This window comes from Periophthalmus magnuspinnatus, chromosome 3 (assembly GCF_009829125.3).
Source record: "Periophthalmus magnuspinnatus isolate fPerMag1 chromosome 3, fPerMag1.2.pri, whole genome shotgun sequence".
Lineage (NCBI taxonomy): Eukaryota > Metazoa > Chordata > Actinopteri > Gobiiformes > Gobiidae > Periophthalmus > Periophthalmus magnuspinnatus.
In genome coordinates, this window is record NC_047128.1 from 14,472,351 (window position 1) to 14,496,988 (window position 24,638).

General features: G+C 42.9%; 1 protein-coding gene across 1 annotated transcript; it reads left to right on the forward strand.

The window, feature by feature from the left end:
- The first annotated feature begins 9,614 nt into the window (after positions 1-9,614).
- Positions 9,615-22,602, forward strand: chst1 (carbohydrate (keratan sulfate Gal-6) sulfotransferase 1). Its single transcript, XM_055221003.1, has 6 exons — positions 9,615-9,865; positions 16,708-17,033; positions 17,863-18,058; positions 18,702-18,977; positions 20,019-20,284; positions 20,430-22,602. The coding sequence occupies exons 2-6, from the start codon at positions 16,864-16,866 to the stop codon at positions 20,779-20,781; spliced, it is 1,260 nt and encodes a 419-aa protein (XP_055076978.1). The 5' UTR covers positions 9,615-9,865; positions 16,708-16,863; the 3' UTR covers positions 20,782-22,602.
- Positions 22,603-24,638: the final 2,036 nt, after the last annotated feature.

A 24,638-nucleotide genomic window follows, 5' to 3' on the forward strand; every position in this document is an offset into this window, starting at 1 on the left:
GCCAGCACTAAACCAGGACTGAACCAGGACTGAACCAGGACTAAACCAGGACTGAACCAAGACTGAACCAGGACTGAACCAAGACTGAACCAGGACTGAACCAGGACTGAACCAGGGCAATTAAATTCAGCTTGATTTATGTGTTGTTTAACTTAACAAATGTTGTGCATTTAGGCCAACGTGTTTCTGTTTATCCCTCTATCTTAAAATCAGAGTGAATAATTCCAAAGGGGCTCACTGTTTTGTCACTGAACTTGTAGTTTTCAAATCTTACAGGAGATGGCGATATTTTGTTAGAGTCCTTCACTCCACGGTCTGTGGTCCAACCCTCATCCTGACCGTCACTGTTTTTGTGTTCCTGACCCAAACACCTCTGATATGGGGAAATTATATTTGCCTCTCTGCCTCTGTCCCTCTGCTCCTCTGGCTCTGCTCCTCTGGCCCTGCTCCTTACAGCATAGATGAGTGTCCATATTCATTTTATGAAGAAAGGTTACAATTTACAAAGACCATAATTGAAATTACAATAGTTTGTCCATTTTATCTTGTGATCTTTAGCTGTTCAGTGATGCTTCTGGAGGAGGAGAGCCTCAGCTGCCCTGGGTCTGACTGACTGAGTAGTGGCCTTTCTGACCATCACCAAGCGCTCACACTATCAAACCACAGGTTAAGTGTCCTGCTCATGGACACAATGCAAAAGGCCGAGGACTCTCAGAGTGCAAAGTGGGAACCAGGACTAAACCATTTGTGACTGAACCAGGACTAAACCAGGATTGAACCAGGAGTAAACCAGCACTAAACTAGTTCTAAACCAGGGCTGAGCCAGTACTGAACCAGGACAGAGGATTTTTGGTGGTGTAGTGAATTCTCAGGGTGCGGAGGATTCTTGGAGTCCAGAGGATTCTTGGTAGAGCAGAGGAGTTCCTGTGAGGTTGAGGGCCACTGGAACAATCACAGTGACAGTGTTTGGAGCAGGACAAAGAGAAGAGCGGAGAGGGGGAATGGGGAAGGAGGGAGAGAAAGAGAGGAATAAGAAGAGAAAGGGGGTGCAAAACTACAGCTCAGCCCAGAAAGAGAGAGAGGAGAGAGGGAAGAAGGGAAAGACACAGACATGAGGAAAGGAGGGTGGGAGAAGGACAGAGAGAGGGAAAGAGAGAAAAAACAGGAGCTCACAGCCCAGAGAGTGAGAGAGAAGAGAGGGAAGAAGGGGGGGGGGGGGGGGGGGGGAAAGCAAAAGAAAAAGAAAGGAGAGGAAAAGAAAAAGAGCTACTGCCACTACTGCTGCTACTATTACAACTACTACATTTTCTTCTACTACTATATTACTATTACTCTTACTATTACTTCTACTACTGCTGCTACTAGGTGTTTTAATACCATTATCTACTGTTCCTGGTCTTTTTTTTGCCAACTTTAGTGCAAATTAGGTCAATTTGCAGCTTTGTGTTCACAATTTAAGTGTTTGCTGCCTTCAGAGGGCACTGCAATTTCAAGTACTATGTGACATCACACAAGACTGCCCTGATTACAGCCACCCCCTCTCTCCCCTTTAGTCCACCAGACCCGCCCCTCTTCCCCCCTCACTCTCCCCTTTAGGTACAGCAGGTATGGCCCAGTTTAGCAGCTCTATTTGAAATGCGGAGGTGGGCGGGGTTTAGGTGTTTAGCCCCACTTTAACAAATCTATAGGCTCTGCCCCGCCCCCTTCCCCACTCCTCCCCTTCCCCATGTAAACGATCCGAGCCCAAAGAACATCCTCATTCAATGTCGTACAAAGGGGTCTGAGATGGAGAGAGGGGGGGGTCAGGGACAGTCAAAGCCCAGGGTGAGAGCTCGTCTGTGGGCTTAGCGTCTCTGCCACACCCCCCTAAGTGCTCCATTCAGCATTAGACATGGGACGCTATGGCTGGGTGCATCCGGACCACGGGCTGCTCTGGAGAACAGGCTTTTAAGGGTACAAAGTATAGCATGTCCTCCCTGTGTTACTGTGGCAGAGTGGTTGTCCTGCCTCCTCCTCTCAGTCAGGAGGTTGGGGGTTAGACTCCTACTACTACTGCTGTTGCTGCTACTGCTTCTGCTACTACTACTACTACTACTACTACTACTACTACTGCTGCTACTACTACTACTACTGCTACTACTACTATTGCTGCTGCTTCTGCTACTACTACTACTACTACTACTGCTGCTACTACTACTACTACTGCTGTTGCTGCTACTGCTACTGCTTCTGCTACTACTACTACTACTACTACTACTACTGCTGCTGCTGCTACTACTACTACTGCTACTACTACTACTGCTGTTGCTGCTACTGCTACTGCTTCTGCTACTACTACTACTACTACTGCTACTACTACTACTACTACTGCTACTACTACTACTACAACTACTACTACTGCTACTACTACTGCTATTACTACTGCTACTACTGCTGCTGCTACTGCTAGTACTGCTATTATTTCTACTACTGTTACTATTATTGCTACTACTATAACTACCAGCACTACTACTACTACTTCTGCTACTACTACTACCACTACTACTACCACTACTACTACTACTACTACTAATATTACTACTGCTGCTGCTGCTGCTGCTGCTGCTGCTGCTGCTGCTGCTGCTACTACTACTACTACTACTACTACTACTACTACTACTACTACTACTACTACTACTACTACTACTACTACTACTACTACTACTACTACTACTACTACTACTACTACTGCTGCTGCTGCTGCTGCTGCTGCTGCTGCTGCTGCTGCTGCTGCTAATGCTACTACTACTTCTGCTACTACTACTACAATTACTTCTACTATTGCTGCTACTACTGCTACTACTATAACTACTGATACCACTACTGCTACTTCTCATACTAATACTACTACTATTACTACTATAGTTTCTTCTACTACTACCACTACTACTACTACTACTACTACTACTACAACTACTACTACTGCTATTACTACTGCTACTACTGCTGCTGCTACTGCTACTACTGCTATTACTACTGCTACTACTGCTGCTGCTACTGCTACTACTGCTATTATTTCTACTACTGTTACTATTATTGCTACTACTATAACTACCGGCACTACTACTACTACTTCTGCTACTACCACTACTACTACTACTAATATTACTACTACTACTGCTACTACTACTACTGCTGCTGCTGCTGCTGCTGCTGCTGCTGCTGCTGCTACTACTACTACTACTACTACTACTACTACTACTACTACTACTACTACTGCTGCTGCTGCTTCTTCAGCAGCAACTGCTGCTGCTGCTGCTGCTGCTGCTGCTGCTGCTGCTGCTGCTGCTGCTGCTGCTGCTGCTGCTGCTGCTGCTAATGCTACTACTACTTCTGCTACTACTACTACAATTACTTCTACTATTGCTGCTACTACTGCTACTACTATAACTACTGCTACCACTACTGCTACTTCTTATACTAATACTACTACTATTACTACTATAGTTTCTTCTACTACTACCACCACCACTACTACTACTACTACTACAACTACTACTACTGCTACTACTACTGCTATTACTACTGCTACTACTGCTGCTGCTACTGCTACTACTGCTATTATTTCTACTACTGTTACTATTATTGGTACTACTATAACTACCGGCACTACTACTTCTGCTACTACTACTTCCACTACTACTACTACTAATATTACTACTACTACTGCTACTACTACTGCTACTACTACTACTACTATTACTACTACTGCTGCTGCTGCTGCTGCTGCTGCTAATGCTACTACTACTTCTGCTACTACTACTACAATTACTTCTACTATTGCTGCTACTACTGCTACTACTATAACTACTGCTACCACTACTGCTACTTTTTCTACTAATACTACTACTATTACTACTATAGTTTCTTCTACTACTACCACTACTACTACTACTACTACTACTACCTCTACCACTTCAACTACTACTGCTACTATAACTACTGCTACAAGTGTTACTACTATAACTTCTATTAATACTACTACAACTACTATTACTACTGCTACTACAATACCTACTACTACTGTTCATACTACTGTTACTACTTCCACAGCCCGTCCTGTGTCAGTGGGGGACATGTTGTGATGGTCTGAGTGTCTTTGACAGATTTGGGTCAAAACACAGAGACGAGTCACATGTCCACATCATGTCACTGCAACAAGAGTAAGAAACACAAGAGACACAAAGGTTCAAATCGTTTCATTTTCTTGACGTAAACCTTCTGTCACTTGTAGAATTTTATGCACAGCGATGTCAGTCTGGTCCCCACGTCCTCTGTCATGTCTCGGGCCAGAGCCAAACACAGCTGTCCAATCAGATTTGTTTCTTTCAGTGATGCGTGTGAAACAAAGGAGATCATTGGTCACCCATCATTTACAAACAAAATAACATTTCCCTCTCCTATTCTCTGCCATATTTTTCAAGACCCCTGTGATATTTTTCTGCGATATTTGTTTTGATATGGACATGCACATAAATGTAAACTCAATGAAAAAGTACCTTGTCCATTTGTATCTGTCAGAAGAGAACAACACTGTATTAAGTGTACTTATAAGACACTACACCTATTTGTTGAAGTTTGATACAGGAACTTTTAATACAAGATCTTATGATTCTCTATGTCTAAAACTAGAACTGATATAGAAAAAAAGGTTATTTTGCATCCCAGTAGAGCAGGGGCGTCAAACTCATTTTCACCGAGGGCCACATCAATAAAATGGATGCTCTCAAAGCGCCAGATATAATTTAAGCAGTATAAATGTATTCAAATGTAACGTAAAATAAATGCAACTACTTTTTAATCTTGTTAATTAATCCTTTTTTGTATACTTATTGTTGTAATGTTCGAGCAGGAGCAAGTTTACAGTGTTTATTTACAGTCAGTGAAACAACAGACAAATGATGGTAGAACAGACAAGGAGCAGGGAGCAGGGTGCGAGCCAGGGTTCAGGGACGTGACGCGGAGTGCAGGGATGAGGACAGGGAGTGGCCAACACCGGAGCAGGGAGACAGGGCCAGGAACGGAGCCAGAGGAGCAGGGACGGTCCAGGAAGCAGGAATCAGAGCAGGGAGCGAGGTGCAAGCCAGGGTCCAAGGCGTGACGTAGAGGTGAAGACAACGAGCAGACAATACCAGAGCGGGGAGGCAGGGTCAGGAACGGAACCAGAGAAGAAGGAGCTGGGACGGTCCAGGGAGCAGGAATCTGGGAGTAGCAAAAATCCAATAAGCATCAAAAAGCAAGCAACAAATATCTACCAAGCAGAGCTAGAGTAGTCAGGTTTGACACACGGACGATCTGACACCGAGTTTCTGGTCCTGGCTCCTCTTATCCCACGGCAGGTGGCGTTGATTGCGCTGATGGGATTCAGGTGCGTGCGGGAGGAGCCAGGAACTCCGCCCAGCTCCAGATTCAGGCAGGTGAGGGAGGGGAAGGAGCACACAGGAGGTAAAACAGGGAGCAGGAACATGTGGATCCTGACATTTATTCAAGTTACAAATATTGCATGGATATGAAAAAATGAGTAACTGTGTATCTCGTTATAAACTGATATTTTAAGACAGTCATAACTTTTAATTGACCTTGTCGCGGGCCACATAAAATGACTTGGCAGGGCACATTTGGCCTACGGGCCTTGAGTTTGACACCTGTGCAGTAGAGGAATACATTTCAAGGACAAGCAAAACGTCCACATTTATGCAACCAATTAACTTTAATAATGTGGTGATAAACATTTATACTCACATCTGTTCCTTTTTTAGTGTTTTAAATGGACCTATGCAGTTATTTGTTTTGTTTTTGTTTGTATTGTTCTGTATTTGAAGAGGACACTCATGAAAAAGAGAGTCTGGTGCTCTGACTGGAGTCTCCAAAAAATAAAGATAAATGAAACTGAAAAATTAATGATTAGTTAATCTACCTGTCAATCACCTGGATTCACCTGTCAATCCAAACTCAGGGAGATTCACCAATCTTCAGAAAGTAGACGTGGGACCAAGTTGTTTTGGCAAATCTAAGTCCCAAGTCCCAAATCAGTGCCCCCCCAAATCAGAGTCCAGATCCCACTCCTTAAACTGAAATTCTGAATACAGCTGGCGTTTTTGTAATTCAAATGCTTTATAAACTAAATTTTACTACTTTAAAAAGTTATGCAGCAAATAGGGATGTAACAATATCCAACTCTCACATTATGATACTTATTGTGTGAAATTGTACGTATCTGCTTTGTTATTTTTTAAATGCCTTGGCAAGACCTTAAAATAAAATCATTATGTCATAATCCAAAAAATTAAGATTTAAAAGTGCGTAATGACTGAAATGGGGCAAAGGATCACGGCCTATGTAGTTCCTTCTGTTTTTGCTGTTGCTTCTGCAAAACTATGCAACAGGGCTTGTAATCCAATTCATTTTGACAGCCCCAATATTATCATAAGACACAATACAATATCACAGTATTTCACTTACTGTTACATCCCTAGTAATAAATGAAAATAAGTGAAGTCACCACTTGCAACTCTCACCTGCCACCTCACCTGTCACCTTTCCACCCCCAGAAAGTTTTGACTAAAGCTAATTTAAAGAGGTGGTATTATGCTAAATAGTTTTTTTGAGCTTTCTAACATGTTATGTTCAAACGTTTTAGATGCCATCCATGCATGTTTGAGTAATTCCTTACGGTTACTCCTCCTTACAAGCTTACATCATCCATACTCCCACACAACCATTCTACATAAATATACAAAAACATGATACAAAACTGTAACTTCACAAATCTGATGCAATGTGCAGTAGTTTCATTTCATTAGCCGGATGTACCCTGATTGTATTGTGATAGTGCTCTGAAGGGGGAGCGACTTAGCGCAGAGCGCAAAGGATGGGGGGACTCAGAGCGTCATAAACAAAAGTTAAACTAATAAAACATTTTTAATAGATTGTTTTCGGTGAATATAGCATTATCATTATCTAAATATATTGCGTTAACAGTTACTTCCCCACAGAAGTCAAATACGCCTCTTTAAGCAAATATTGGAACTGAAAAGATAAAGATAAAAACTAAATTAAAGCTGCAAGCGGCATCGAACTGCCCTCGGGGGCCGTGCTTTGCACTCAGCTGACCTGGCACTCCCTAAGGATGGTGAAAACGCGGCACTTGTGTTTTATTGTGTTTTAACAAAGTCAATGCAAATTGGAAGCGCTGATGCACTAAAACGGAATAACAAGGATTTTTAAGGCATCGCCGTGGCAACACTGTACAAAACACAACTTTGGTCCCCCGGACTTTTTTGGCGAGGATGACCTAAAGAGTCACATCCTTCAATGACACTAATAAGTTTTTATCTCATTTTGAAATGTAGGAAAACCTAGACATTTTCCCATCAGTATAAGAAGGGCTCTTTCGTGCATCGCTATGGCAATATGGTGCAAAAAACGACATGTTAGTCAGACATTTTATCTCAGTCTAACTCACAGGGATACAGGAGGATGGGAGGGCATCAGACACACAGGGATACAGGAGGATGTGTTCGTTTTGCTGGACAATATTTGACCACTCCTAAAGGGCCCATATCAGGCTGTGTTTTTTTTTTTTTTTCTTCATTCTAATGTTGTTTCCTCATCACAAACAGACCTGTGTTTTGTGTTTTGTTTTGTTCACACATGTTAAACACATTAAACATCTGACTTAGACAGGTGACGTGTTTGTGATAAACAAATGAACACACATGATGAAACAGAAACCAAGGCATGTGACGTTTTGAGGGTTTAAAGTGGATTTAAGGTGGACTTAAGGTGGATTTAAGGTATATCACCTGTCACCTGGACTTACCCAAACCAGGAACACAATGGGCTTTGCTGAATGGCTCAATGTTGAGGATGACATGTTAGCAAGAACAGATATGCATATCCCATGCATGGGTTACTTCCTCCAGAAAACAGAGGCAAATATGGAAATGAGCAGCAGAGTCTGCCATGCAAATGTGACATGTGAGCACAACTGCAACATTCATCATGATCTAAATCATGATTTCAATCGACGCAATGAGAAAATATCGAAAGCGCCATTTTGAAGTACCATCATTTCCTCCAAAACAACAAACTCTCCTGTCTTATTCTGCATAAAATCGATACAGGAGGATGGGAGGGCATTAGACTCAGACAGGTGAAGTGTTTGTGATAAATGAACACACATGATGAAACAAAAACCAAGACATGTAATGTTTTGAGGGTTTAAGGTGGATTTAAGGTGGATTTAAGGTTTATCACCTGTCACCTGGACTTACCCAAACCAGGAAGATGCTTTGACTACCAGCCTCAGATTGCAGGGTTTTTGCTTGTTTGTTTGTTTATTTTTTTAATCAAAAAGTAATCTAAATTTAACCAAAAATGATGATTTAAAGTTCACATTTTTGTCATAATTTGGTGCAATAAAGAAAATAATATAATTGGTTGTAAAACAATGAGGCAGAGTTCAAATATTCATAATTTACATTTTACATCAGCTTCAGTTTTATTACCTTTGTCAGTGAGCAAAATTTCCAAACAAGAACATGCTTCGGCGTTATGATGCAACATGAGCAAAGAATTATATAAAAACTATGATCAAAAAAAGATAAGGACATACAGTAAAATAAGTAAAAATCCTTTGATTTACAAATACAAGCGGCGTCGAACTCAGTCGACCTGGCACTCTCTTGTGTTTTATTGCGGCTTTGGTCTGTACTTGTCACAAAACAATGTCAGCACACATTGGAAGCGCTGATGCACTAAAATGGAAGAACACGGGTTTATGAGGCATCACCATGGTAACACAGTGCAAAATACAACTTTGACCCCCCGAGACGACCTAAAGAGTCACTGTGCCAAATTTCACTTTCTATAATGAAGTCAATAAGTGGTTATATTACTTTGAAACTTGGGATAACATGGGCTCTTTTGCACTGCTGCTTGTGACTGTAATTTTATATATGAGAAGCTCTACAGTGTTTGTGTGTGCTTTATAGTTATAATCGATGACACTCGTGGATCATTTTGTCATAATTTGCACATTTGACACTGCAATATTCATCTAAAATAATGTAATAAAAGAAACAAGTCCGCTGATTTCTACGTGGGGCGCCCAATGGGAGCTGACGTCGCCATAAACGTCATCACAACAAAGCGCTGCATGCTGTCGACCCCTCCTGTGGATAGCTGCACATCACATAGAGCTCAAACATGCATGACTCCAAAAGGCAGTGAGAAGGAAACATGGTTAAAAGCTCTGAAAAGTCGATTTTGCAGTTACATAGAAATAGGAAAAAAAATTTATAGAAATAAAATTAATTTACAAACTATATCCGTAGCCTATAGAACAGACTACAGACCCGCCCTCATCCATAGGCCTAAAGCGCGTGTAATTCCACTGCTTCTATGGACGTTCTTGTGTCTTTTCTGAGGAGCGCCTCGGGTAACGCGCCTCCAGCGGCTGATGTGACGCGCACGCGCTGTTCCCGTGTGGATGATGCGCGTGACCGTGCGTGTGTGCGGGTGCATGTGTGCTGGTGCCCGTTGTGGTGGCGGGGATGAGGAGGGGCGGGGGAGGGGAGACTTCGGGTGGCATTAAAGCTCGTCTGTCGCTCTCCCCGCATCCCGCAAACTCCACGGAGCCTGCGCAGGGAATCAGACCGAGAGACAGCGCTCCTCCTCGGCTTCACATCCCTCTGACCGCCCGCTGTCTGCCCTCCGTCCTCCTCCAGCATGACTGCAGCCCGAGCGCACCGGAGATGACGGGCACGGAGCCTGAATCGGGGTAGCGTTCGGGAGGACCACCATGGAGCGCGTCTGTGGAAAGGTACGTGTGGAGCGGTGTTGTCTGGCTCTCCTCACCGGCGCAGAGCACAGCAGAGCGGGGAGCGGAGGGGGGGCTGAGGCTCGGGGGCGTGCACATGTGTGGACAGAATATCGGATAAATGGGAGCGGATGCTCGCCACGGCTCTTCATCACGGGAAACACTGCAAATATGTGACCGGTGCTGCAGTCTGAGGGGACCGGGCCTGAACCAGGACTGAACTAGGACTAAACCAGGACTGAATATTGGACCAAGCAGAACAAAACCTGGATTAAAACAGGGCTAAACCAGCACTACGTCAGGACAAAAGCAAGGACAAAACCAAGACTAGACCAGGACTAAACCAGTATTAAACCAGGACTAAGCCGGGGCAAAACCAAGACAAAATCAGGGCAAGATTAGCCTATAACAGGTCTTAAGCAAGAGTCTGGACAAACCAGGACTTTGAAGGACAAAAGCAGATATACCCAAGTCCAAACCAGGTCCAAACAGGGTCTAAACCCGGAGTAGAGGGATGTAGAAATGCGCTGGATGTCAGAGGCTGCATCCATCACTGCGCGCCACAGCGGATTCGTGTCCCAGATTTGAAGCGCCTCGACCCGGCTTGGTTCAGAGCGCGGCCCGGTGTGTGTGGATGCGGTTTGTAAGGACAGGCCATCTCCAGTACCGTGCGCAGACTATACCAGGACCAAACCAGAATTAAACCTTGATTAACCTGTGATGCAAACAGAACTAGGCTCGGATCTAACCAAAACAGACAGGATTTATTAATATTAATCTCAAATTCGCTTTTAAATGTATGTGTGGTCAAGGAGAGGTTGGAAAAAGTAACCTATATATTTATAAACAGTATTAGATAAAAGATAAAATAAATAAAAAAATAAAAAAAACTAAACCAGCAGGATTTCACTGGGGCCAAAGCTTCAAAACCAGGACCAAATCAGAATTTAAACAGGGCAAGATTAAACCAGGTCTGGACCAAGTCTGAACCAGGTCCACTATCTCCAGCAGCACCGTGCCTGGGTCCTCACGCACGCCCTCACGCACATTCTCCCGCGCGCGTCCGACAAGGGCACGAGGCGTTTGGAAACAGGTGCTCCGTGCGCGCGCCTCTTGGGATGTAGGCCGTGTTTTTATATTCCGTGGGTTCATCCAAACTGCGTCTGCGCGAAGAGCCAATGGTCGTTAGGTTTGGGTTTAATAATACACTATATAGTTATGGCACACTGAATTACTTTTTTCTAACGTGGAGGTGGTTTATTTTTATTCAAAGTTACGATAAATAGAACAATGGTACCTCTGCCAGGCTTTCGTGCTGGTTAAGATCTGGTTTAGACCTGGTTTAGTCCCAGTGTAGTCCCGGTTTTGCAGCTTCAGCCCCAGTGTTATTCTGGGAAATCCTGGTTCGATCCGGGTTAAGTCCCGGTTTAGATCTGGTTTTGCAGCTTCGGCCCAAGTGTAATCCTGGTAAATCTTGGTTTAATCCTGGTTTAGTCTTAGTTTAGTCCTGGTTTTGCAACTTCAGACCCAATGTAATTGTGATAAATCCTGGTTCAGTCCGTGGTAAATCCTGGTTTAGTCTCGCTGTAGTCATGGTTTAGTTCTGGTGTTGCAGTTTCAGGTGCAGTTTAATCTTGGTAAATCCCGGTTTAGTCCTGTTTAGTCCCGCTTTTGCAGCTTCAGCCCCAGTGTAATCCTCAGAAATCCTGGTTCGATCCTGGTTAAGTCCGTGCTTAGTCCTGGTTTAGATCTGGTTTTGCAGCTTCGACCCACTGTAATCCTGTCTTAGTTCTGTTTTAATCCTGGTTTAGTCCTAGTTTAGTCCTGGTTTTGCACCTTCAGCCCCAGTGTCATCCTGATAAATCCTGGGTCAACTCTGGGTGAATCCTGGTTTAGTGCTGTTTAGTCCTGGTTTTGCAGCTTCAGCCCCATGTAATCTCAGTAAATCCTGATTTAGTCCTGGTTATATTTTTGGTTTACCTTTTAACAAATTTTGTTTCTAAATATTCTGATGACATAGAAATGCTTTAGTATGTGACTTGGGGTCATTAGAAAACTACAGACACATTCATTTGTTTCGATCATTAAACTAAACAGCCTGTGACAAAAGGACATCTTTAAATTATAATCAGTATGTTGTTTTTTTCAATGAACACCCAAACAGCAAAGGTCTTGGTTTACTCTGGGTTTAGTTCTACTTTAGTCCTATATCAATGAGAAGGAAACCACTCTAGGTTTATGGTGAAGAATCAACTTTATGAATTACAAAAAAAAACAAAAAAACAAAAACAACATTAAAATCCTGGTTTGGTCCAGGCTTATTCCTGGTTTTGTCCTGGTTTATCCTGGTTTTAGTGTCCTTCTGGTTGGGGTCTAGTTTAGTCCTACGTTAGTCCTGGTTTATTTCATTTTTTAGCTTTGACAGCACTTTTTCCGAGCTGTATCCTGGTGTGATGTTCGAGAGGCTGGACTAAGCTTGAACTAAAAGAGGACTATTTTAGACCAAGACTCAGATTCAAATTTGGTCTTGGATTTTGGCCCGGTCTAGACCTCTGATATGAAACATTCCACAGCGATTAGCCTCAGCATCTCTGCCCTCCACATGACCTTCACTGGCCTCTGGGGATTAGCAAGAACCTGAACCTGAGGTTCAAATTTAGACCTGGTTTACACCCAGTTTAGACCTGGCTTGGACCTGGTTTAGGCCTGGTTTTATTCCGGTTTAGACCTGGTTTAGTCCTGGTTTAGACCTGGTTTAGACCTTTTTTTAGTCCTGGATTAGACCTGGTTTAGTCCTGGTTTAGTGCTGGTTTAGTGCTGGTTTAGTCCTGGTTTAGCCTTGGTTTATTCCTGGTTTAGTCCTGGTTTAGCCTTGATTTAGTCCTAGTTTAGTTCTGGTTTAGTCCTGGTTTAATGCTGATTTGGTCCTAGCTTAGACCTGGTTAGTCCTGGTTTACTTCCAGTTTAGTGCTGATTTAGTCCTGGTTTAGTCCTTGTTTAGTGCTGGTTTAGACCTGGTTTAGTCTTGGATTAATCCTGGTTTAGCACTGGTTTAGTCCTGGTTTAGTCCTAGTTTAGTCCTGATTGAGACATGTTTTACTCCTGGTCTAGTCCTGGTTTAGTTCTGGTTTAGTTCTAGTTTAGTCTTTGTTTAGTTCTTGTTTAGTACTGGTTTAGTCCTGGATTAGTTCTCGTTTAGTCCTGGTTTAGTCCTGGTTTAGTGCTGGTTTAGTCCTGATATAGTGCTTGTCTAGTCCTGGTCTAGTCCTGATTTAGTGCCGTTTTAGTGCTGGTTTAGTTCTTGTTTAGTCCAGTTTAGTCCAGGGTTAGTCCTGGTTTAGTGCAGGTTTAGTCCTGGTTTAGTCCTGGTTTAGTGCTGGTGTAGTCCTGGTTTAGTCCTGGTTTAGTGCTGGTTTAGTCCTGATATAGTGCTTGTCTAGTCCTGGTCTAGTCCTGATTTAGTGCCGTTTTAGTGCTGGTTTAGTTCTTGTTTAGTCCAGTTTAGTCCAGGGTTAGTCCTGGTTTAGTGCAGGTTTAGTCCTGGTTTAGTCCTGGTTTAGTGCTGGTTTAGTCCTGGTTTAGTCCTGGTTTAGCCCTGGTTTAGTCCTGGTTTAGTGCAGGTTTAGACCTGGTTTAGTTCTGGTCTAGTCCTGGTTTAGCTCTGGTTTAGACCTGGTTTAGTGCTGGTTTGGCCTGGGAAGGTGCCTGGCTGTCATTTTCCCTTCTTTTGTGTTGTTATACCTCTCTGCATTTGGTCCCAGGTTTGCTTTTCAGATCTTACTGGAGTTTGCATGCTCTCCCTGAGTCTGGGTAGGTTCCCTCTATCACATTACTCCAGACCAGGCTCCTGACTCAGATCTGATCCAGTCTAGCCCTTCATAATGATGGGGTTTGTTTGTTAAGATTATATCAATGAGTTTGCCTTTGTTTAAATTTTAGCCACAGGTCTAGTCAGAATAAAGATTAATTGTGTGTTTCGGGCTCTTTCTCCAGCCAGTTAATATTTATATCGCCCAACAATTATTATGAGCTCATAATTTTCCAGTTTAGAAAGCATCATGAACAGACCATTAAGAGCAGCTTTAGGTGCTGATGAGGCACGATAAATACCAGCAAAAGCCAATGTTTTATCAGGATCATTTGCATAACTAACAGGCAGGAACAGATTTTCAAGCTAGACAAACAAGACTTTGAGCAGGAGAACAAAAGGTCCACAGACAAGGTGATCTTTGACATACATGGCAACACCACCTCCTTTAGATTGCCTGTCACAACGAAAGACTTTGTAATTTTCAATGTTGATTTAATTGTCACTTTCTTATGTTATAGCCAGGTTTCAGAAAATATAAATATATCTGGTCTCAGGTCTGGTTTTAGGTCAGGTTGCAGGTCTTTGATCTGGTCTTTGCTCTTGTCTCAGGTCTGGTCTCAGGTCATTGGTCTCGTCTCTGGTCTGGTCTCTGTCTAGGCTCAGGTCTGATCTCAGGTCTGGCCTCTGGTCTGGTCTCAGGTCTGTTCTCTGGTCTCTGGTCTCTGGTCCGATCTTTTGTTTGGTCTCAAGTCTGGTCTCGGGTCTAAGATCTGATTGTTAAGTTCTGCCCCCGGACAAAATGCTGAGCTTTTAGGGAGTTCCATCAAATTCCACCAAATCAGATATTTTCTTACTGTTTGATTTATGTACCTGTGCTGCTGTGAGTTTGTTTTGCCCTCAGAGCAGAGCTTTCAGTCTGAAAACTTACAAAAAATACAAAATGGATTTAAGTAACACATTTTCAGGAGCATGTGATTAATACAAGCATTCACGATCCTGTTTACATGTTTGATTTTCAACAAAACAGGACTAACTGTGAGTGACTAACAGGCTGATGGTAGCTTGCTTGTGACTGTAATGTTATTTGAGAGGGGCTTGTTTAACAGCTCAGCTATTGTAGTTCAGGCTATGTCAGTTCTTTATGGTCAGATTGTGCTCAAATAAAGCTGACATTAAAGTCTAACTTGAGTAACAAATCTTCTTCTGTGCTTACAGTTAGCATCTCACCAACAGGGAATGATGATGACATCAACTGCAAAGTATCAATTTGTTCGATCTCTCAACTCAGAGCAGCTTGTCATTTTTCTATGACACAGTAAAACTTCTGAACCCACAACACGTTATATCAAAAGGGGTGGACCAGCCACAGCTGTCATGTCATAAAAATTTTAAAGTTCATTTTGATACGAATGAATAGACTCGATACCACAATGATAATAAAAACTCCCTTAATTTAGACAACATAATCTTAAATGCTAGTAAAGTACTTTTTTATTCCCATGTGGCCTTATATCTGTGTAATCCCTCAGTCGTCCAGGCAGGTTCCATAGTGCTCTATGGGTGTATACTAGTCTATGTGTCTTATACCTGTTCTTATACAGCTACTGATACTTTTGACAATCCTAGTTTGCAAATCTCACCTCTGAAAAACAGGAAACACCTTTGTGGATGCTCTGTTTTATACTGTGCCGTTATAAATAATAGAAATAAAATTGTGCTGAAATCCATTTGTCATCAATAATACATTTTCTGGGTCTGTATGTTCACTCATGTGAGGCAGTGAGTGACAAAGCACTGGCACAGGCCTTTAGTGCATTTGACAGATGAATATATTTTTCTAACTATTCCTTGGTTTGATAGGATAGTTCATCATATAATCATTATTTTACATCAATTAAGCGTCACTCTTTGAATAAAAGTAGAAAACAAGAGGACTGGGTGGGCATCTGTGGTTCTGCAATAACTGAAGAGACAGGACGTACTTTATTGAAATTGGAAAATGTGTCTCAGATAAAATGTCCCTGACCCGTGGGGTGCCCCAGGGATCATTTAAAAACACTGCAAAAATCAAAGATATACTGTCAAAACAAGTCTTGGAGAGCCTTATCCATGAATTTGTCCTCAGTAGGTTAGACGATTGTGCTCAGGTCCTGACTAGAACCAGGAAGTACGAGCACATAAGTCCTGCACTCAGGTCTCTGCACTGGCTCCTGTGGCTCAGAGAATAGACTTTAAATCAGTTCTGCTAGTGAACAAGTCTCTATAAGGCCAAGCACTAAAGTACATCTCCTACATCTAACATGTGGGAGATGTATACATCTGCCATATGAACCATCTCACACTTCAGGACTGGCCTCCTGCTGGTGCCCAGAGTCAGGACTAAACATGGGGAATCAGCGTTTCAGTTTTATGCAGCTAAAACCTGGAACAGTCTTCCTGAAGATGTGAGACAGGCCTCTACTTTGACAATGTTTAAATCCAGGCTCAGTTTTGGTCCAGTGTACCACATGATTATTAGATAATAGTTATGGAAATCATCTTGACTTTGTTTTAGTAAAATGAGTCGTTCAGCCTATCACTTTAAAGTGTCCAATAACTCAGGGAGAACATGCAGACATCTGGGAATCAAAGCAGGAAATCGCACTGATACAAGGCGAAAGCCACTCATTCTCATATAATTCTGTTCAACTCATTTTAATGTAATTTTAATTTCCTCAGAACAATGAGAGAAGGAAACACACAGCTCATCTACAAGTGACAAAAGCTTTACATGGGCAGTAGGAAATGATTTAAAAATTAGTGTTTCTTGTGTCGCTCCTTCAGATATAATTTAGTTTAAGTATAAAATTGAAGTATAAAACTACTTCATGCATGTTTTTGAAGAGGGGACAATGTTATAACATTGTAGAAAACTCCAAAAAGTCAATTCAACGTAATATCCCCTATTTAAAGAAAGACTGAACCAAGTCCAAATAAGGTCTAACCAGGTCTAAACAGAACTGTTCTCTAAATCTCTGCTGTGTTCTGTCGACAGGAGAGGCCTGGCATGGACCCTGACCTGGACTCCTGCCTTTGCCTTTGAGCAATGCACTTCCTCAGGACTAAACCCTGAACAATGCCGAGCTGCTGGTCTGAAGTCTGGATATGCGCCTGCCCTGACCCTTGAGCAAGGTGCTGCTGGTCTGAAGTCATGCAGTGTTCGTGGAAGTCTGTGGTTCTCTTGGCATTGGCGTCAGTGGCCATCCAGTACACGGCCATACGAACTTTGACCTCCACCTCCTACCTGCTCTGCCCCGCCCACTCGAACAGCAGCTCTGTCCCTTTCTCTGCTGACCCAGTCTACGAGCGCGAGGAGCTGAGGTGAGCAAGGGCCACTTAAACTGTTTATTTCAGATTTAAAAATACTTTTGCACAAATTACATTTGGTATTTTATATCTTAAAGGAACTGTTCCAAATACTTTTTTCATGTACTTGAGCAAAATCTGTCTCATCAGGAAAGATGTATTGTATAAGCTGCTCTTAAGGTCAAAATAAGTCCACAGTTTTATTGTCCATAATCAGGAGGTGCTAACTTTCACTGTAAACGCTTCTCTCACCTCTGAGAGTTGTGAAAAGCTCTTATAAACTCATCGTGGTGGATAATTGAGGTAAGTCAGATGGAAACATTTTCTGTAATTATATTGGCTGACTGTGTTGTATCCTCACACAACACCACTAGAAAATCATTTCACCTGAGTTAAGATGTTGAACTTTGTACCAGTTTTTACTTCATGTGGATAGGCCCAGTAATTACAGAAACATTGAAGTGGAACTAAATACTAAATCCTACTAAATGCCCAAAATTGTTTCACTTCTAAACTGTATATATGTGTAGATGGCGTTTGAATAGCATTGTCTACTGTCTATTTTAATGCAACCGTCTGGTCAAAAATCCCTAAATTTAAACCTCTGCTATTTCTAGTTCTATTACAGCCAGGTGTTTCTGATCACAAACACCTGGTTGCAGAGCCGAAGTGTGGATATCTGTTAGACCAGTTTCCTCTTTAGTCCTCCAGACTCTTCAGTTTAGCAGCGCTATTTAAAATGTCATTGTGGCTAGAGTTTAGGTGTCAAGTCCCATTTTAACCACAAACCAGGTCAAACATCTGCATAGAGTGAAAGTCTCTGAATGACTTTTTATTCGGGCAGAGGCGGCTGCGATGATGAGCGCCTGTCTAACTCCACACGCAGGACGCAGGTGCTGCTTCTGACCACCACCCGCTGTGGCTCCACCTTCATTGGGCAGCTCCTGAACCAGCACCCAGACGTCTTCTACCTGTTTGAGCCACTCTACCACGTCCAGGCCTCTATCATCCCGCGCATCCACCTGCCCTCCGACCGACAGGTAAGACACAACTGCCACACCTGCCCTGAGACAACAGACTGTAAATATGAATGGACATAGCTAACCTGCTAGCTGCTGCGTTCCATGGGTGCATGGGCACACTTCCAGCTCCAATTCACTTTCTATTGAAAAACCATTGCCCGTGCATCAAGACATGAATATTAATAACAGACCAATGAGGCACCTTCTTTCCTCGAGGTCGCTCCTGCTAGCGTTAGCAACACGTTTGCTTGACAGTGTTGCTAAGTGCCCACCTCCTGCTAAACCTGCGGTGTGAGCAGGTAGGGGCAGTACCTTTAACAGCCTTAGTCCTGATTGGTTCTTTGGTTGCTAGCCGTTAATTTTTTTTTATTTGTACCAAAATGACCACACGCCACTGTAAAATTCTATGCATATCACCAAATAAGAAAATTAAATTGGAGAGTGATCCAAATACAGGAGGAGTGAGCATATGCCGGTGGTGGCCAAAATGAGGGTTGATCAGCAAAATGGCAAAATAAGCAATTAAAGAAACATGCATATATCACTCAAAATACAACTTCGGTTGAGTAGTTGGGGAAACAACTGCATGATTAAAAGTCGATTGTACATAATAGGTCTGCCTTAAGTGGTGATCATTTGTTGCTCCCTCCCTGACTCTCAGGTGATGCTGGGGGCCAGTCGTGACCTCCTGTGGAGCCTGTTCCAGTGCGACCTCTACGCCCTGGAGAGCTATATCCGCCCTGCCCCAACCAACCACATGCTGGACAACCTGTTCCGCCACAGTGCCAGCCGGACCCTGTGCCAGCCGCCCGTCTGTCAGGCCTTCAAACCTGGCGACTCGTGGGAGGAGTGGCAGTGCAAGAAGAAGTGTCACCCACTCAACCTTACCCTGGCAGCCAAGGCGTGTCACGGGAAGCCTCATGTGGCCATGAAGACGGTGGGTTCAGCCGGTGGTAAACTGTTATTGGTTATTAAAAGTTTAAGCAGGGTTATAAATAAGATAACTGTTCTGGTTAAGGTTTAGAACAGAGCTGGCTCCATCCCTCTAGACCTGACTATTTATCAATAACATTGAATTACATTACAATAAATGAATGTGTATACAGTATTGTATATGGCGTTGAATTACTAAATATAGTTATGTTACTAGAATATCAAACATTGAATAAATAAACTCATAAATGCAGGTATTTCTAGCTTTGATAGGCAGAGCTGTCAATTTGGATGGTGAATGAGAGCCGTCTTCAGAAGGAGGAGCTGTGTTCTCTGCAGTAAGACCTGTTCCCAGTGCATGTTGGACTCCCCCAGGGCTGCCCTTTGTCACCAATTCTGTTCATGGTATTTATGGACAGAATTTCTAGGCCCAGTCAGGGACCACAGGATCTCATCTTTGCTGTTTGCAGGTGATGTTGTCGTCATGATTGTGGAGTGTTGGAAATTAGATTCCTTCACAGAGTGGCTGGACGGCCCCTTAGAGATATGGTGAGGAGCTCAGTGACACGGGAAGGGCTAGGAGTAGAGCCGCTGCTCCTCCATGTTGAGAGGAGCCAGCTGAGGTGGCTCGGGCATCTATTCAGGATGCCTCCTGGATGCCTCCCTGGAGAGGTGCTCTGGGCATGTTCCATCGGGAGGAGGCCCCAGGGAAGACCCAGGACATGCTAGAGGGACTGTGTTTCTCGGTTGGCCTAGGAAAGCCTTGGGATTCCGCTAGAGAAACTGGAAGAGCTGATTCTAAGTTGTTATAAGTGAAATATGTTCAAGAACACGGCCAGTGTTCAGTGCACAGCTTTTTTAATGGATGCTGGCAAGCTAAAACTGTGATACCCCTGGGTTTGAAAAAAAGCCATGTCCACGCAGTCAGTAGTCAGAAATAAATATTTTTTTTTCACCCGAGTTACACCAGATTTTGACTATAGACCAGACACCCCAGACCCCAATGTTTGGTTTGAACCAGTACTAAATCCTCCTCTTGTTGCAGGTACGAGTGCCAGTGGTGGGTGACCTGCGCCCCCTGCTGGAGGACCCTCGCCTCAACATTAAAGTGATCCAGCTCGTGCGGGACCCTCGGGGGATCCTCAGCTCCAGAATCGAGACTTTCCGGGACCTGTACCGGCTCTGGGGCATCTGGCAAGCCACAGGACGAAGACCACACACCCTCGAGACCCGGCAGTTTACCACCATCTGCGACGACTTCTACAACTCTGTGTCCACTGCGCTGAGCCGGCCCGCTTGGCTCAAGGGCAGGTACTAAACCAGGACAGAACATGGACTAACCCAGGACTAAACCAGGACAGAACTAAGAACTGAACACTTTCAGACCATACCCATCTGCTCCAAACTAATCAGAGCATGGATATAGAATTCCTATTATGATACATCTCCCCTCTAGGTACATGCTGGTGCGCTACGAGGACCTCTCCAGGAACCCTCTGCAGAAGACCAAGGAGATCTACGACTTTGTGGGTCTGACCATGACTCCAAGTGTGGAGGAGTGGATTCGCGTCAACACCAGAGCCACCAACGACGCCCAGGCCAAGGACAAGTTCGGCACAATGCGTGACTCTGCTGCCAACGCAGAGAGCTGGCGCCAGAAGCTGCCGTTTGACATGGTGGAGTACAGCCAGGGCGCGTGCCAGAGGGCCCTGGGACAGCTGGGGTACCGCGAGGTCCAGTCTGCCCAAGAGCTCAGGAACATGAACATTTCTCTGGTCCTACGCAAAACTTTTGTACCGTTTTTGTAGAACAGAGACTATTTTTGATACGACTCATCGTTGCCTTATGTTCCTCTGTCTGTGTTAAGTTTAATGTGCTCCACATCTGAGAGGACACAGCGGCACAACCAGCTCAAAGCACAACTCGGTAATTCACTTGAATCTTCAGTGTATTTCTGCCCAGTGCCATCATGTTATTTTACAGCCTCTACACTGTGTAACAGAGGTGGGTAAAGCAGCCAAAAATGTACTCAAGTAAAAGTAATGTTACTTCAAATTCATGAATTTAATTAATTAATTCATTACTCAGGTGGAGGAAAGTAGTAGTCCAAGAATTAACACATGAAAGAGTATTTGGGAAAAATACTACTCAAGTAAAGGTAACTTAAAGAGTAACTGTTGGGGTGTAAAATCTGATTTATAATTTGAAGGTAACAGTACAGTAAATAATGCACAAAATCTGGTATTCTCAAAGAACAGACACAAAAATGAGCCAAAATAAATCATATCTGAAGGAACTGCAAGAAACACAAATGTTCAAATCATTTCATATTCTCGACATAAAGCTACACAGTGGGAAGAAGAACCAACTATTTTACTAAAGTAAGAGCACTGTTACTTCAATAAAAACATTACTCAAGTAGGAGTAAAAGTATGCTGACAGAAAAGTACTCTTAAAAGTACAATTTTTTTTAATGTAACTGAGTAAATAAAACTATGTACTATCCACCTCTGATTATAACATCATACAACTGTGTATGACAGGTTTTGATGATTCTCTAATTTTGACTTAATTTAATGGAATAATACCTGTTGTAGATATTATAGTTCTTCTCCAATTGAGAAGCAATTTGCCAATAAAAGATGAAAAATATGTTGAAAATTATAGTTCTAAATCATCACAAATTTTAAACCTAAAATGACCAAACTGGGAAAAATAAATAAATATCATGATCTTAACTTTGTTTTAATCATTGGAATAGTTAAACTTACCGTAGGCACTTAAATCGTTCAGTTCAGCAGAATACAAGGTGGTTAACCGTTGCACAAAAACTCTAATGTGTTAATTTAAGATTTACCGAGTTCTGCTTTAAATTTCTGATATAGTCCATTGACTGCATGTTTTCACTGGTTCACACTGGTTCCATGTGAATTTGGAGAACTTCATTTTGAGGTAGCACTTATAAAAGGTACACCCCGAGAATGAACTGTTGAAGTGGAAATTCAGAATGGCACTTCATTTGAGTAGTTTTGACAGATTTTAACTGGTGCAAACATATTTCAATTGATTAAGCCAAACATATAAGTGAGGGATTAGAGGCTATACAGACGACATCACAACCTTTGGAACTTTATTAGTGAGTGGCAAAGGTACATGAGTCTGTCAGTGTTGAGTAAAGACATTTTCAAGTGAGAGTACTGTTACTTCAATAAAAATATTACTCCAGTAAAAGTACTTTTACGGTGTTATTACTGTTGTTTCCATAGTAATTAACTATTCAAAACCAAATATATCTTTAGAATTGGTAAAAGTGCTCAAAATGGTGCCTATAAACAAGAAGCTTATACAGGCCTGTGCACTCCAGCTGAAACAACATTACATTTTGAGGACAATTGACCTTTCAAGATGAGATATTTTCTTTTGAATTGCTACGGCAGCAATGGAGATTTTTCAACACACTGAACCCCATGGATCAAAAGAAATAAACTTCTGTGAAATCTGTTTAAGAAATTGCTCTAAAAAGTCAAATCTACTCAAATCCAGGTACAAATTCCAATTCAGTCCAACTGTTTTGTGTTTCTGTGGTCGAGGAGGTGAAACTTTGTGCAATAAACCTGAATGTTGCAGCCACTGAGCGTCTGTCTCACATTTTATTTCATGAACAAAACAAGATCAAGGACTAAAGTAGGACTAAATCAGAGCCACAGGAGCAGTGCCAGAAGAGCTAAGCTACAGCATCAGATAGAAGCAGAGCCAGAGGAGCTAAGCTAGAGCAGCAGAGCCAGAGGAGCAGAGCCAGAGGAGCAGAGCCAGAGGAGCAGAGCCAGAGGAGCAGAGCCAGAGGAGCAGAGCCAGAGGAGCAGAGCCAGAGGAGCAGACAGGAGCAGCTCTGGAATATTACAGCTAAAAACATTTCCATGGAGACAAACAAGAGGGGGCCAAATAAGTCAGTTTGTGGAGATGCAAGCTTGCTCACAGTAAGGATGCACGTTTTTCTGTTTTAGGTGCATTAAAAAAAATCCTAAATGGAAAAAACCCCCAAAAACAAACGTGCATTTAGTTACACATTGTAAAGGATTGCTGTGGATAAGTGAACAGTTCTGATCGTGTGTTCCAAATATGAAACTTGGCTCAAAAGTCACCCCTATAACTGATACCTTCGATGAGCTTCAATTGACTGGAGCTGAGCACTATGGGGGACATCACTCTCACTTAGCTCAGCTTAACCATGCCCAAGCACGGTTAGCCCCTAAAGCATGGCAAGTTTATTTAGTTTGAGTACAAATGAACTGTGCCCAGGCACAGCACACTTCAAACTTTGGCCTGGTTGGAGGAGATGGGCCAAGTCACTGCTTATGTACACGCAAACGTGCAATTTATGTTTGCAAGACTCATCTTGTGTGTGGAGAGGATAGAGGATAAGAGGGAAAAGTGAATGAACTCTGCTCCAAAACTGATGTTGACCTTCAGTAAGGACTGTGGACAGACAGAAGTTATGACACCTCGTTTCTTGTTGTCCTCGCTGCTCCACACTGTTGTTTAATCCATAAACTCACAGAGGAGTATCACAGTAGGACTCATATCTGCCTCACTGTTGAAGAGATATTTCTGGACTTATTTCCTCCTTGTTTTACCGTTGCTGTGTGACATATAAATAAACAGTGGCATATGACGGCAACCTCAACCTCAGTTGTGCAGGTGTGAGCGCGGGCCACAGGACTCTACACAATAGAGCTCAAGCACACAAGGTTCAAAAGGCCCAGCGACTTTAGTCCACTTCTTGTCTATGGCAGCAGTGGTGCATTATATAGGCCAACTGAGTCATCGTAAAAGTAGCCTAGACACTACATTCTCAAATAGTGTTGGGCTGTAGCTAGTTACAAAGAAAGGGATTACTGTAATCAGATTGCCTTTTAGTAGTCTGATTACATAGTAAAAGCCAAAGTTAAATCTGTCAACTGGACAAAAAGCTGTAGTAGTGAAGATATTTTGCTGCTCATCCAAGCCGCTTCTACAGTTCTGGTCAGATTTCTGGTGGACACTGCCTTAAAGCTTTCTGAAGGGAGGTTTGTCCTGTTCTAGTCCTTGTTAGGTCCTGTTCTAGTCCTGCTCTAGTCCTGGTTTAGGCTTGCTTCAGTCCTGGTTTAGTCCTAAATTTGACGTGGTGTGTGTCTGCTCCTTTTAGTCTTGGTGTGATCCGGTCTGCTCTGTGGTAAATATTAGGTTTGGTTATGTAACAGTAATCACTCTAATGGGTAAGATTAGTATGAGCTTTATAATCGTCTCAAATCGCGCTCCCTCTAACGCTCTCTGCTGGTGACAGTCTGTACCACAGCGGCCCTGGGACAGACTGACAGAGGAGTGGCTGCCTCTCTGATAAGGCTGCAATGATTCATCAACTAATTGTGACTATTCCACAGTAACTATGTCCCCACCCATATAAAATGTGCATATTTACAATTTTTCATTAGAAAAGTAACAAATGTGACTGTAACCCTGTTTCCATTTAAGGTATTGATTATCGGGGTTACGAGGGCCACCAACAGTATCATGACACTGGTAATCCTCCAGAGGGTGTACCATGCACAGTCTGTTTGGTTTGTCTTTACTAGAGACGCACTTTCTCTGTTATTTAGCCATTTGTGTGTATCCATGGACATATAAT